The sequence below is a fragment of the Mauremys mutica genome, chromosome 11 (genome assembly GCF_020497125.1).
Source record: "Mauremys mutica isolate MM-2020 ecotype Southern chromosome 11, ASM2049712v1, whole genome shotgun sequence".
Lineage (NCBI taxonomy): Eukaryota > Metazoa > Chordata > Testudines > Geoemydidae > Mauremys > Mauremys mutica.
Genome location: NC_059082.1, coordinates 84,682,425 through 84,698,273, shown reverse-complemented (window position 1 = coordinate 84,698,273; position 15,849 = coordinate 84,682,425). Strand labels below are relative to the sequence as shown.

At 45.1% G+C, this 15,849-nt stretch overlaps 1 protein-coding gene across 3 annotated transcripts in view; it reads left to right on the top strand.

Moving 5' to 3' along the window:
• SCNN1B (sodium channel epithelial 1 subunit beta) overlaps positions 1–15,849 on the top strand; it is a 37,849-nt gene that overhangs the window by 16,317 nt on the left and 5,683 nt on the right. For all 3 annotated transcript variants that reach the window (XM_044978809.1, XM_044978810.1, XM_044978811.1), the window contains 7 exons: positions 1,358–1,551; positions 5,122–5,225; positions 5,872–6,035; positions 7,046–7,153; positions 12,217–12,334; positions 13,136–13,211; positions 13,398–13,455. In XM_044978809.1, the coding sequence (XP_044834744.1) occupies positions 1,358–1,551; positions 5,122–5,225; positions 5,872–6,035; positions 7,046–7,153; positions 12,217–12,334; positions 13,136–13,211; positions 13,398–13,455 (822 nt within the window). The remainder of the gene's footprint in view (positions 1–1,357; positions 1,552–5,121; positions 5,226–5,871; positions 6,036–7,045; positions 7,154–12,216; positions 12,335–13,135; positions 13,212–13,397; positions 13,456–15,849) is intronic.

Genomic DNA, 15,849 nt, shown 5'->3' with positions numbered 1-15,849 from the left:
CTACTGTGGGTACCAGCTTTGGGACCCTCTTGCCAGCTGTCAAGGTCTGTTCCCTTCTAGATTTTTCCATGAGTCCTGTCCTATGTTCCTGGCTCCCAGGTTTGCCAGCCAAAACGCACCTCCCTTCTCCCAGGGAGCAACTGCAGACTTCCCAGCAGCCGCCCCGTATGCTTCCAATTTCCTGCCTTTATAGTCCCAGCTCAGTTCATTCCTCCTCAGCTGGGCTCCCTCCCTTAGTCAGGGGATTGCTTAGCCACCTGATTCCCCTCAGCTGTGGCTTCTTGGGTTCATGAGCCCCCGCCCGCTTAGTCTTCACTAACCCTTTCAGGACAAGTGCGGGGTGAACACCCCATTGCAGGGCTCTCTCCATCCGAGAGAGGCTTCAAATGGGGCCTCTGGATTTTGTTTCTCCACCAGGTTTCTCTCTTGAAAAGCTGCATCGTGTGGTCCGGGCTGGCTCACAAAGGGGCCCTGGCACAGCTTGGTGCATCATTTCCAGCCATTTTCTCTCGTTTAGAGCTGGCTGGAACTGAACACTGACCCCATGTCAAATGATTTCCCGCACAGGGACACACTGGGTGCATGGCTGGGGGCTGCTCCGTCAGGCTGGTGCATCTCTAGAGGGTTGTTCCATAGGACTCGCCGGTGTACTGGGGGGCTGCTGGGTTTGAGATTTTTTAATCACACCAGCACAGAACCAGTTTGTTTCACTTCTAATCTTTTGGGCCTGATCCTGCCCCAGGCGACACACCCGGGACGCTGGCTGCAGTCATTCATTAGGGATTCTGAGGGTCCCCACCAGGATCAAACACTCAGGGCTTGTGTGGATGAACAGTTAGTGCACAGCAAGCTGGCGTGTAAATCTCTCTCGTGCTAGTGTGCTGCACACACTGCTTGGACTCTGCTCCCGCACCCGGAAAGCTCCTTAGTACACCGCTATCCACCCCATGGGAGGAGCGCACCGGGGATCTTTTAGTGCACAGTAGCAGGGCCGCATGGTAACTGACTTAGGTGCAACTGATTCCAAGGTGAAATTCACCTGTCGGGTGAAGGCCAGTGTTTGATGCACCAGTCCACTGAAGCCCTGCCCTGGGGACCCTGGGCAGAGCTGCACTTAGAGCTCCTTGCTCTGCAGAAAGGGCCTCCATGCCAGCCATGCAAATGCCCATGCGGGCAGTGGTGATGGAGTGGGCTGGGGGGGTGGCCATATGCTGTGACCCCAATACCCTGTGGATGCTACTGAGGGCCACAGTCGCTACTCCAGCCCGTAGGTTATCCCGGCCCTCTGAACACAAGGCCAGCTGCCTGCTGGTTGTCCGTTAGTTACACATTAAAATCTAACTCCATGTGTCTTCAGTGCCACCACACGGACACTCCCCAGTGCATCTACTGGAACTTCACCAGCGCAGCCCAAGCGGTGACAGAATGGTACATTCTACAGTCCACTAGCATCCTCGCCAAAGTCCCGCTGCAAGAGAGGATCAGGATGGGCTACCAGCCAGAGGACATGATCCTAGCATGTCTGTACGGGGCAGAGCCCTGCAGCTACAGGTACGTGGAACCCACCGAACTTCTACTTACTCTCAGGGTCGCTTGAAACTATACAGGGCAAAAGAAGTATGAAGCTCTTCAGAGCAGGGACCACTTTCTTCTGTGTCTGTACAGTGCTGAGCACAATGGGTCCTGGTCCATGATGGAGACTCCTAGATGCTGTGGAAATAGGAATTATTAAATCACATACAAGCCAGGGCCTCACACGAATGTGTGATTCCTGCTCTTTTTGTCGTCTTCCTAAATATTTTGTTTGTACAGAATCAAGTCCGTAAAAGGCAAAGAAAATTTTTTAGCTAGAAGTCTGTATTAATCTGTAACAGAAACAGCACACACGTCTCACTCCTTACAGCAGTGAATTGCAATTCGGCTTTTATCCATCCAGTGTTGCTGGGTGCTTGTTAGCCTGAATGGAGCAGGGATCTCAAAACAGAATCTCAAACCAAATTATGAAATGGCCTAAACTTGAACTAGGTATTACCATCGCAGCTTCCCCATTTGGAGTGTTACTGGATCTCACTTGGTTTAAATTGTAACCAGTCCCTGTTAAAGCCTCCAGCCAAAGTAGTTAGTTATTTTAAAAAAGAAAAAAGACACCTCAGTTCATGCTGCAGCTCTGTCTCTGCGATCCCAGCTAGTGGAGAGTCTCTACTTGAGTCGATTTCACAACAAGAGTGAAGTGCAGCAGGGGAAACAACGCATATAATCAGCTTTATGGCAGAATATTTTTTAATTAAAAAAAATCCACCTCAATTCAAAAACTTCAACCTCAAAGACCATTCGCCTGACTGGTAATTAGTGATGGACAAAGCTACTGCGATAGGCTTCAGCAGCTCAGGGGGTGGCTGCTTTTCTTAAGCTTTTCTCAGTGAATCATGAGATTGCCAATGCTCCCTAATTAACACTATAGCAATGTATCCTGCAGGATTTTCCCAGCTGCAGTGGCAGAGTAAAATATTCTCAGGGTGGGGTTGGTTTGAGTTCTAGAAGCAGGTTCAGGTGGGTCTTTATTTGATCTGAGTTTGTTCACTTTCCCTGCTTATAGTGTCTCATTCTTGTCCACAGGCTCCAACACACAATTAGAAAAACCCTACTGGTGAAATCTGATAGTGCTCTCACTTTAGTTCCATGTATAGATTGGCATACTGAGAAGCGAACACTTACGGCTTAGCTGGTAAAGTGTGGGCAACTGAGATCAATTTAATTCTGAACAGGAGCATTGCAAAGGAATTTGCTGGCAAATATTAGTTGTAATATTTCTATTATGTGTAATATCCACGTCAATCAATAGAAATGACCCTAAGGAGCAAAAGAGCCGACATGTCCGTGGGCTGCAGGGTGGTTATGGATTAGTTAGTATCAGCACTACTCCAAGCTCCCCTGCACATGAGTGGGAACTATGTGCTCTTCACAGCTGCAGGATTAGACCCGTAGCCATTTCTCATCTTCCGTCTTCCAGCTGTACAGACTGAGTCACTGAAAATGCACCTGCGGTTACTGGTGGAGGGTCATTTTGGATGATTTGGAACTAACATAAGCACAGAGACTTTATTACTCTTCTGTCACGGTCTTATTTGTACCGAGTGTCCCAATATAGAACAATGCCAGTGTGTCTGTGTACCAGGTAGAGAGCCTGGGCATTGTCACTGTTTCTTCCTGTCAGCAACAAAGCCAGTTGCCCTGGACATATTCCCAAGGCTGCTGATTACCATTTGGGTATCAGTGGAGTTTGTGAGAGCCGCTACTCTGCAAGGTGCTTGGGTACCAAATGTCCGCTCTGCAGTCTTCCATCGCTCGTTGTTATCCTCCACGTGCTCTCAGAGTGGAACCTATATTGACAAGAGTCGGGGCTCCACTTGCTAACAGAGGAGAGACTGTGCCAATGCACATGACAGATGTACTTGCCCATCTGTGTTTGAGAATGTACTAACTTCCCTTGGTGCCAGGAAACCTCCGAGAGGTGCTCTGCTCAGCTCAGCAACTTTTAATCGTCCAGTCATCCCTTCTCTCTGACCCGCGACTGGTGTGTCTGGTGATATGAGCCCAGGACAGGGGATCAGAAGAGTCCCAATCCCAGCTCTGTCACTGACTCCTCATGACCACGGACAAGGAACTAAGGCCAATCTTTAAACTTCACACCCTAAAGCCGAGCACATAAATAAGCGACCTGACTTTCAGAGACGCCTAGCACCTTCGGAGCCCAACTGGCTCCTGGGAGAGTTTGTCTGAATGAATAACCCTAGAGTGCAGCATGTGGCCCGGTGTATTGGTCTCAAGCAAACACAAGCCCTTGGTTACACACGTTTTCCTAACAGGTTGCTGGATAATACACTTCTTCCCTCATCACGCCCTGTGACTGACAAACCCTTTGTATCTGCAGAACTGAGTAGGATTCTAGCCTAGGCTGTAACGAGCCCTTCCCACAGTACTGCTCTGTACAGGAATTACCAATAAACAAACAGTTGGGTATTTATCCAAACTGGGCAAGTCAGTTATCACAGCCCTAGGGGCAAGTCAGTTATCACAGCCCTAAGCCAGGCAGTTATTTGGGTGTGCCACACTTACGTCACGCTGTAGCATTCAATAGAAAATCACAGGCAGGCTCCTTTCCGTCACAGTACAAGCACGTACCTCTGAGATGCCGGCTCTGTGCGCAAGACTGTGTCTATACCCTGCCCAGGTGAGCAAGGGGGGTAGTGCTACAAGAAGCCTTTCCCTCTCTCTGCGCCAGGTCAGACCTGGTGCTCCCCTGACGCAAGCACGGCCAGTGGCGCTAACCTGCCCAGAGGAGATGCGCCCTGGCTAGCCCCGTGCTGCGGGCTCACAGCGGCTGTGCTTCTAGAGATACTGGATGCACCTTAGGCACAACTGAGGCTCAAGTCACAGCATCTCCTGCGCAGTTTGTTCCATTCCCAGAGGAAACACCTGCATTTTAGTTCTGTGTTTAAATGTGTGACGTCCCCTTCTCCCAGTCTGCCTCCACTGATACTGGAAAATACTGTATTGACAAGGCCCTTGACTACCAGAGTCTAAATTCTGTTTGGGTTTTGGGCTAAGTACAACATATCGATGACACCGGTCACAGGCTTTAGGGTCCCGTAAGTGAAGAGCACTGAAAGAATTCACACCATTAAAGACACTGTACCTCCACCTACCTGAAGCTCTGATCTAGCACCTAGTGTATTGCTCCCTTTGCCAGCCAGCACCATGCTTGTCTCAGACGTAGGAGGGATTTCTATGGGACAATGAGTCTGCGACACTGTCAAATTCAATAGGAAAAAATGAAATCTTGCCATTGAAATTAATGAAAAAAAAACTTCAAGTCCCTCTGAAGTCCCACGAAGAGCTGCTGCTGCTGCTATTTTTCAGTAGAGCAATTTGGCTGAAACGATGCCACTTAAAAACTGAGCATCGCATCCCAAAAGAAACTGTTGTATTTGTGTGTGCAGGAAATAAACAAGCTAACTGTACATCCCTGGCATAACTACAGGATATCAAAACATGTGATCAATTAGTCCCATTCTTTTACCACCGTAGAGGGTCACACCTTATTGTGCATGATTCTTACAGAAATTTCACCCAGATCTATCATCCTGACCATGGCAACTGCTACATCTTTAACTGGGGAATGGATGAGGAAGCCCTGATTTCTTCCAACCCGGGAGCAGAGTTTGGTAAGCACTAAAACCCCAAGGAACAAAGGAAACAGGAGGGCTGGGAAATGTTTCATCTGCAGCAAACAGGTTACAGGTTATGAAGAGGCCAATTTATGGTATCATCTAGGGCTACGGCAGGGGATGGAATCACTCGACGACTGTCTGTTCTGTTCATTCCCTCTTGGCCAGTGTCGGCAGACAGGATACTGGACTAGATGGACCCTTGGTCTGACCATGTATGGCCGTTACGTTCTTATGAATGAGATCTTGGGGGCACAGGGGATGGATAGGGAAATGATAACTGACTGCCAGGGTTAGAAAGGGGGTAAACCCCAAAGAGGGATATGGATTACATATGGAATGGCAAAGGATATAACATGGAATAATGGGATGACTTTAAGAAAAGTGCATCTCAGCTGAATACTTGGGAAAACACCCACAGAATCAGGTGTTTCCTTCCCACACATTGGCTGAGTGCAAGAGTCCTTTTCAAAGCATTAACAAGTGTAACAATGGTCAGTCTAAGGATGAAGGGTCTGTTCTCCTTTCTCAGCGGAGAGGGATTTCCCTGCATAGTAAGAGAGTTCCTCTAAACAGTCATGTTTATATATAAATGCTGCACTTCATGGTTTGGGTTTTTGAATATTGTGTTTGGTGCCCACAGGGCTGAAGTTAATTCTGGACATCAGCCAACAAGACTACATTCCCTACCTCACATCTACTGCTGGGGCCAGGCTTATGCTGCATGAGCAGAAGAGTTTCCCGTTTCTTAAAGACCAGGGCATCTATGCCATGTCTGGGACAGAAACCTCTATCGGCGTATTAGTGGTATGTGTGACATTTCATCAGAACAAACCATCGGAGAACAATACTCCCGGTATCTGATGGGACAGCAGCCAAGTTTGTTTTCAATCTTGGCTGAACTGGCTCAAGCCAAAAGAGTCAAGTTCTCTACTAGCTCTGGCTTGGAACATTGTTTATGAAAGATTGAATGCAACTTATCTGGAAAACGGCTTTATCGAAGCCAAAAGCCGCAGCTTAGGTAATTGTTGCCTCTTCCCTCCATGTGTCAGCAGCTGCAGGGCTAAGCGAGTCCAGTTACATTTAACACTGCAGCTAAGGTAACTGGATGGCGTCTTTGGGGCAGAGCAGCTCTTCCTTGACCCCTGCTTTTCACTAAGGTGCAGTTACCAGAATGTTACACGCGCTGACTGACCCCGTCATTAGTCTTAAGAGCAGTGTATCATTGTCATTATCATCGTAGTCTTCCCAGAATTATACAGACAGCAGGTGTCATGTTTCTTTCTGCACGCTCAATGAATAAGGTACTGGGAATAAGGTACTGGTCTTGCTGGCTGTGCCTCTGTCAGCCTTTGCCATGCACTGACTGTGGCTAAGACAACCCCCTCATCATAGATCCCAGCTTTCCACTCAATCCTCCCCTTCCCGTCCGTGGGCAATAATGCAGTTGTCACCGGAACCTAGAACCTGGGGTTTGGGACAGGGTGGAACCTATGGATCTGCCATTAATCCTCCCCAAGAGACAGTCAGATGGGGTCACAGAGCAGCGGGGTCTGAGGAGGTCCTTGCTGTGTAATCCAGGAAGCCCCAGGCTCCTCCTGAGCACCAAAGAATTCCAGTTCAGCTCCATATATTTCCTAAAGGTGATGTTCCTTGAATATTGTAACCCGTGGATATTGTAGCCTCTCCTGGACTGCAAAGATCAGGGAAGTTGCAGGATCTGTGTGTCTGAAAGGGTCTTGCACCAAACAGACATGCGACAGAAAGGAACTATGACTACAACATACAAATATTTGGTGGGTTTGGTTTTCTTTCAGGATGAACTTGAGCGGATGGGTTATCCCTACAGCGACTGCACTATGAATGGGTCAGATGTCCCTGTAAAAAATCTTTATAACGAATATAACACCTCCTACTCCATACAGGTAAAGGGCATTATTAATTAAAAAACATTTTAAGCAATTTAAATTCTTAATTTATATGAATGATTCTAGAGAATAAGAAAGTTAAACATAAGAGATCAGAATCTCTAAAATAACCAGCAAAGAATCCTGTGGCACCTTATAGACTAACAGACAGGATTCTTTGCTGCTTCTACAGAACCAGACTAACACGGCTACCCCTCTGATACTCTAAAATAACCATTAAGCATGAACTAAGCACAAGAAACACGTTTTAAAAACACAAACGAGAGCCCTAATCTTGCAAACACTTATGCATGTCCGTAACTTCATACATATGAATGTTCCCATTAAGGTCAGTTGGAAAATTCATGTGCATGTTTGCAGGATCAAAACCTAACAATTTATCTATTCAAAGTTATATTAAGCCACTAGGAATTTTCAAATTGCTCAGAGAATCCAGTTCAGTGTAATTCTCTGTCACTCAGTCTTACTACACAGATTGCTGAGCAGAGTGAAGACATGGTGGAGATGGTTCTTTTCACTTTATCCAGTCAGAAGCTTTATTTTTTTGCTTTTCTGTAGCTTTCTGCAAAGCGGTAGCCTAGCAAGTTTCGCTTGCAACATTCCTTATGGTTGCACAGAATTCCAATAAGTGCAACTTACAAGCAAAGCAGAAATTTATAAACTGAAAAAGCAAAATGTTTTTGTTGTGCTTTTGGTCCCTGGAAGAGACTGTGGGAGCTCAGGTGACATGGATGATTATTATACATGAGTCTAGAATATCTGTGCATCCTCAAATACATTATGCTCCAATACGTCTGTTAGTCTATAAGGTTCCACAGGACTCTTTGTCGCTTTTTACAGATCCAGACTAACACGGCTACTCCTCTGATACTTGTACATTTTCATTGGATCCCTCCCAATTTTCCTCTCATTTATTTACTTTCAGACAAGCATCCAAAGGCTTGCATGTCTGTCTCTGCCAGATAAAAGCTGTTAAGAGGACTGGAGAGAACAGAACATAAACTGATTTCCAGTAGAGTGTATTTAGAAGAACATGCAAAGTGTTGGGTGAACTTGAATGGATTAAGGGGTCAGACCGTAAAGGGGAAATGGCAGAAGTTCCCAGATAAAAATGTGATGTCCCAAAATAAGTGCATTAGCAGTAAAGTAATGGGAAAACTAAGCAATGGATAAAGCAAAGGGCCTTTAGGGCCTGTAAACAAGAGAAATACCAAGATGGACAAGGACTCCACGTGAGATGTTCTCACCCAGTGAGAACTTGTTGGCCAGAACAAAACCAAAATGAATGTGGTGAAAGTACCAGAGCGCTGTTTTTGTTTATTTGCAGGAGGTCCTAGGGCCTTAGGAAGGCTGGGAGCCCTAGGGGACAAGTGTCCTTGCAAAACGTCAGAGCACAAACTCAGGACACTGGTGCTGGTGGAGAGCAGGGTCCAGCCGGGCAGCGCTTGTGAGCTTTGTCGGTACAGTGCTGCCCAGTTTCTGTCTCGGGCCTGAGTGTCCCAGAATAGAGTCCCCACTGCGGGAGGCCCCCGTCCACCCTGAAATCAGAGCAAAGGCAGCAATAGGGTTGCTCCAGCCACAGTGTTCAAAGTGTCCCTTCCTGTTCCGGCCTAAACGCTGCGTCTGCCATTCACCCCCCTCGAAGGCCACTGGGTGTCCACGGCCTGCAGCACTGAGCACAACTCTATCAGGGCCGAACAAAAACCGAGCAGAAATGGCCCAGAATCTCTGTAGCTATAAATTACCCCTACAGCTACCAGAGGAATTGGGCCCTACCAGATTCACAGCTGTGAAAAGCATGTCACAGACCGTGAAATCAGGCCTCTCCCATGAAATGTAGCTGGGAGGGGAGGGGAGGGGAGGGGAGGAATGGAGGCATCCTTGCCAGGGGCTCCTACTGCCTATAGGAAAACCGATGATTCTTTCAAGGAACTGAACGTCCTTGTGCCTTATCTACAGAGAGAGTGAAAGGGGCTTGTCTTCCAGTGATCCCAAAGTCAGACTTCATTAGGGGACACCCCTCCTGGCGGAGCTGTGCATAGGACAACAAACGGGTTTGCTAGAGGATGAGATGCCGAATGAAAGTTGTGCCTCCCGCGTTGCAGACGTTGTCGTTGTTAGACAACAGAAAAGAGCCCACAGATAGAAACCTCCAGTGCAGACTCAGCGGGCAGGGAGAAGCTGTGGACGATTGGTGCTGCTCCTGCTTTCGCAGACTGTCTAGGGGCTATTGCTTTGGAGGCGGGGCAAGGTGAGAACTGCCCTAGGGCTTGGCCAGTGGGTTAAAGGTGACTCGCAAAGGGGGAAATGGGTGAGAGACACTTTTTGCTTCTTTATGAAGGATAAAGGGGGCTTGAAACACTTTTTAAAGAGAAATTATCCAGCTTGACCACATCCCACATTCAGGTCTTTTCTGCTCTGTTTTTCTTACAAGACACTACGGACAACAAGAATTATGGCTCCCCAGATACCCAGAAGTCCTGCCTGAGGGGGTGGGGAGGGAATTTTTATTTGGACAGTTTGATATTTCTACTTGTGTTGGATAACACCTGTTTCTTCCACAGCTTATAAACAGTTGGGGGGAAAGGATCTTTGTTTGTTTGTTTAAGATTCAGGGTGCCCCAATCCCTCAAGTAAGGGCTGAGAAAGCTCCCAGTCCATAGCTGGGGTCTCTCTAGACTCCGCCAACAGGAAAAGGGATGACAAGCCTCTACATTCCTGATATTTCTTAGCTAAATCAGCAAGAGGACAATATATAGCTTGTTAATCCCACACTTTACTGACCTTTTGTCATTATAAAGCACCAAAAGGCACAAACCAATTTTTGCCTTTGCAGGTCTCCTGCAAAGGAGCACTGTGATATTTACATAGTGTCAATAAGGAAAGAATTTCATTGTTGGTCTTGAGAGGATAATTGATTTTTGTGTGTCTGATGATTGACTGAAATCCTTTTATTATAGAACAGTGAGTTAACTAGCCAATGGGTGTGGCGTTGTAATGTAATCCTTACACCTGTGCACCAGGGATGTGCTTTGAACTCAGAAGGGATTATTGAATAATCAGTGGATACTTCACATGCTACTTCGGCTAGAATATTGGAGGGTAATCAGGCTAGAATACAGTCTTGGGTGGATTGCAACATAAACAGCTACCACAATTCTGGATGGGACAATATTTCGGGAAACAGCAGGATTACTGCTGTTTTATAGGTATTGAGAGGTTAAAGGTATCTCTGGTCTACGTAGCTGTATAAATGTTATCTTTTGACTTAGGTGTGCTACAACTTTAAACGGCTAAGAACGCTGCCTTCTACAGAAACAGGCAGGCACAACTGCTGATGCCTGTGACAGGAACTAAACCACACAAACGTGGCTCTCTCATGGAGGTTTCACTTTTGTTCTTTCATTACCTTGTTTTCCTTAAGCGAAATAAATTCTTTGAGATTGAAAGTACAGGTTTGGCTTTCACTATATGGAAATGCAAATTCGCCCCAGGCCTTTCTTTTGCTTCAGAATCAAAGAAGGGAGAGAAACCGGGACTATTTGCTTAGCATTTATATTGTGCTTTTCATAGCATTTGTTTCTAACACTCCAAGAGGCTGTAACTAGGCATAGTGGGATACAAGAGAACTGAGGGATATTTCCTAATAATGATAAAGGTCAGACTACTGTGGAACAGCTTTCTAAGGAAAACAGCAGAAGCCCTTTTGCTTGAGTCATTTGCAGCTGGATTGGCAATTAACACACCCATCCCAAGCAGGGCAATGGGCTAGATGGAGTAGGCAGCATTTCACATGTCTAACTTCACATAAATGTTTTAATTAAACCCCTTTACATTCATTTTAAAATATGTATTAAATGTTTAACTAAGCAGGTATTTTAAATGACACCATCAATACTTAATAAATAATACTTAGCATAAAGGTTTCTAAATTTTGCCTCAGTCCATCTGTAATGCACATCTCCCAAGGGACATTTAAAGACCTGTCATCAAAAGGGACCTTTTTCATTGCTCTATGACTAATTTCTAAAGTCCTCAGACATTTCCTATTGCATGGGAGATATGACCCTTCATTCAGCTGGAGGTGTTGGATTTTTCTCTTTTCTTGGTCTCCACTTTCTTCTCTCGCTCCTTCATCAATTATCCCAGTCCAATGTCTTATGGGCATCATCCTGCTTCACAATGGGCTGAGACTGAAAAGCTAATCAGAACATTGCAGCCCTCGATCACAGGGTAAGCTGCAGCCATGACTGTCTCAAGGGAAGGATGTGGATGGGTGGAGAAGAAAATTCAGCTTTCTGAGAGCTGCTCTCTGTAATAAGAACTTTTAAATTGTTCACATTTTAATAGAAGTTAGAAGGATTTTGAAAAATGGAGTCCAGCACCTAGTCAGGAATATTATCCATCTACGTTCATAAATCAAAGAAGAATATGCCATATAAGGCCAAGAAACAATGTCAAGGTCCATAGGTTTAGTTTAACTTTTTATTTGAGTTTGGAAACCCCATATAAACTCCCCAGCAACCCTAAATAATCAGTTTTGTGTGTGACTGGAGGCAAGCTGCTTAAGCTCTCTGAGACTCAATTATTCCACCTATTAAATGGGGTTACTACCATTTACTCACCATGGTAAAGAGCTTTGAGATCACTAGATATCAAAGCAGTAAAAGTGCAAAGCAAGCTGAAGTTCTAAAGCAAAGATTTAACAGCTGGGAATTGTAAACCAAACAGTTCCATCGTCTGCCAGTGTGCTCTGATTTGTACACCTGCAGTTTAAAGACAAAAATCCCTTGCATCATGCTTATCACTCCACCTGTAAGAACCATCAGCCTCAAGTCACACAGTGCAGTTCATCTTGTTAAACCAGCAAAACTGGCTCCCTGAGTTAAATTAGCTTTTCCTAACATGAGTCTCCAAAATCTTCCATTCATTGCAGGAAGAATAGGCCCTTTGGGAGCCTGGTAGGAAGGCATCTGGGAGCGGTATCTGCACTCTTTGATGCATTGATCAGTGTGAGAGCATGTCCCAGTTCTAAATGGCTTCTTGTCCCTTCTTTGCAGGCTTGTCTGCGCTCCTGTTTCCAAGCTCAGATGTTTGAAAATTGTGGGTGTGGCCACTATCTGTTTCCTTTACCTGAAGGGGTAAATTATTGCAACAATGAAGATGATCCAGACTGGGGTAAGAACATGAAGTAGCGAGGCCCCATAATGCATCAGGGAAGGGATCGGAAATGCACAGGGCTCTGTCCGGAGCATTTTAAGTAACTGAATTAAAGGCTTTGCTTGTATGAGTTCAGCAGTGGCTCTGTTTGCTAACCAGGTGGATAGTGAGGAGGGAGGCAGAGTTCTTAGCTCTGGCATCAGATTAAGAAACCTCAGCTTCCATAGCAGCTTAGCTGAAGGCTGCTCACACAGAGATGGCCAGCTGATAACACCAACACCACATGGGATGACAGGGTTTTCTACTCCAGGCTATGGAGTGAACAGAAACCACCAGCCTCAGCATTTCAGGTCTTCCTAGCCTGGAAAGATCAGCACTTCTCCACGGGTTTGTACTGATCCCCAGATAAATTTCCCCCCCTTCAGTACAAGGTGGGACAGAGCTGATGCAATCCTCAGCATAACTGTGTCTGCTCTGAATGTTTCTGAGTGCTGCAGGTCTCTTGTGACAGACATTCACAGAAAAGGGATTGTAGTAAAACAAGGTGCATTAGTATATTCAATGAGGTTCTGTTTCAAGTGGCAGCCCATGATACCTACTGGGGTGATGAAGATCCATCTTACGTAGTACAGTGCTGCAGAATCAATCTGTTAAGCCCTTAATAATAGCTATCTGCAAAAAGTTACATCGTCTAAGAGTTTAACTGTTTTTGCTTAAATGGCTTTCCAAAAAAGCCAGAAGCTTAAAGGGGATGCAAATTTGTGTAGCAACAAAGTTCTCATCTGAAAGGCTTGTTTGTTTTTTGTTTTCACCAAACAGCATATTGCTATTCTTCACTGAGATCAAGTATAAGACACAGGCAGTTTTGTATTGACTCTTGTAAGGAAACGTGCAAGTAAGTACATGAACTCTCTCTGGCAGCTCTCAAGGTGGAGGGAATCCTGCGTTTCATCGCTCAGTGAACACTGATCTTCTTAAAATCTAAAATCCTTTTTGGGGGGTTTGAAATCAAACTCAACTTCTGGTGATTTAAGAGAAGTGAGAAATTCTGTGTATTAATGTTCTTGTCTCTTCTTTCCAGCGACACTCAGTACAAGATGACCATATCGATGGCAGACTGGCCGTCTGAGGCTTCCGAGGTAAAGCCAATTTCTAACTTTTAAAATGGAGATTGATAATGAGATGTGAATCCCTCTGTGTTTGAAGTTAACGTGTTCAGCTGGGCAACCTCCCTCTCTTTGCTAATCGACACTTTGTCAGCACTCAGCAGAGAACAGACTCTCCAGGATGTGAAATACGAACAGGGAGGGAGAGCTTTTTCTTTAACAGAATTGGAACCAGGAATATTGTATCTGGTTATAAAAAGCAGATAAGGCCTCAGTTCTTTCAAATAGGTGAAAATCAGGAATAGCTGATAGTTAGAACCATGTAAAATTGGTGTCAGTGAGAGGAGAATCCAGCCCTTCATTATTTTAGATGTTCTTTAACGACAATGAGAACAATGGCCGCCTCTTTCAAATCAATACCACACTTGCCTTTGTAGCTCACTGCGCCACGGACAGAGCTGCCCAGGCAAAGCTATACAATAGGAACATGGTCCAGGACTCCCAGCCATAACGGAAGGCTACTGTGCATTTCACCATAAACTCCCTGTCTAGCTTACGCACCTCACTATGATCTGCATAGTTCACTTACCCAAGAACAGCTGGAAACTGCTAGAGAAGCAACATGGAACCTATTGGACTTCACCCTCTCTCAATAGCAGAGAACAACAAAAACCATCCACCTTTGTACTAGATGAAAGAGTTGTCTGAAGTAGAAAAGTGTGATAAGATCTCACGCAATAGCCAGTGTGAAAAAGTTCAACATTCCATAAATATATTCATTAAATAAATGTTCAGGTTTCATACTTAAGCAGCCAAAGGTCAAGAAATGTAAAAAATAAGGTTGCACACAAAGCCTTAACTCTGCCTTTTTATGTATATATGTAGATCTGCAAATCTGCGGAGAGCAGCTTTATATCCGTGGACTGTTTGCAGATTGCAGATTGGATGCAGATACCAATTTTGTATCCGTGCAGGGCTCTCCATATACGTGACAAGTCTTTAATTGTATGACCACATTCTATATGTTTAATACATCATCATCATACAAGATTTTCGACAAGATTTTAGATGGGTGTAACATCCTCTAGTCTGCCCTACTTTGTGTACATTCAAGACCAAGGTCTATTCTCGTTTAGAGAGACCTTTGATCAACGTAAGCCTTAAAGTATTTAAAAGTATCTCTCACTCTCAGCTGCTGTAAACTTCCCTACTTCATTAGTCATGGCTGACTTTACAGGGAGTTTTAAATGTGAGCAGGATTTAGCAGGAATCCAGTAGGTTTCTGAGAGCAGCAGAAGGTAATGGAAGAATTGGTGTCACCTCCTCTGGTACAAACCCATGTTAATAGCTTCTGCTTATCTAAGAACAGGTTAGAACAATTATGCAAACCTGAGAGAATGACTCAGGGACTCATTCCATAGTTGGTAAATGCTTCTGCAGAACCGACAATGCCTTGGTGTCATCACTGGTAAAAGCCACGAACTATGTCAGCTCACTCTGGATCAGCACAGTACAGAGTCGATGTTGCAACAACGAACAGCGCTCCGGGCAACCAGGAAAGTACCTGGAGACTAAAAAAGCAGGAGCTAGACTGACAGCAGATCTACTAGAGCTGTGAAGATAATCTTTGTTAAATACGTTATGCGTGTAGTCACTTTTCCCCATTTTTCTAGGTAGAACATCTGGGTAATAAAAGTGGTTATTCAGAACAGATACAGGTTCTATGACATCTTTCTAATCATACATGGGAATAGTTCTTATATTTACCCAGTTCTAAAATTCAGAACACCCTTGCCTCCTGTTCTCTGATTTTGCTGACTTCCAGAATTCTTAAAGATTCTATTGTTTCTCCTTCCCTACTGTACTTGGGCTTTATTTTCTCTTTAAATGCTCCTCTCTAACACTGATGCAGATTTTCCTCCCTGTATTTTTAGAGCTCTAGTTTTATTTGAGGTTAACTTGTCACTCATCCCCACTGGGTATCAAGTTTTAGTTGAGGTTTCTGTGACGGGATGTGCTTCTCCTGGCCTAAGTCCTCCACCTGTTCAAACTCTAGACAGTTCTCATCTACTGCCCCACTTGCTAAGAAACACTGCCACTCCCTATCCCATAATAGGCAACTCACTTCATCAAACTGGCCCTTTGGAAGGTTTCATTTACTTGAGTTCAGACCCCAAATCCTTCCAATGATGGAAATTTGACTCTGCTTCCTGTCTGATCCCATTTTCCCAAACTCTCTCTAAGTCACCTCACCACATTCTCTCATGATCAGTTGAGAACAGTGAAGCTAAAATTTCAGGGCCTGTAACATGGACTGATAGAAAATTGGAATCTCTGCACAATTACTCCTCTTACCATTTCAGCAGGAATTTTCCTGTTGATTTGCTTCTCTGGGCCCTGGTTCTATGGCCTGGAGGAAAGTCATGT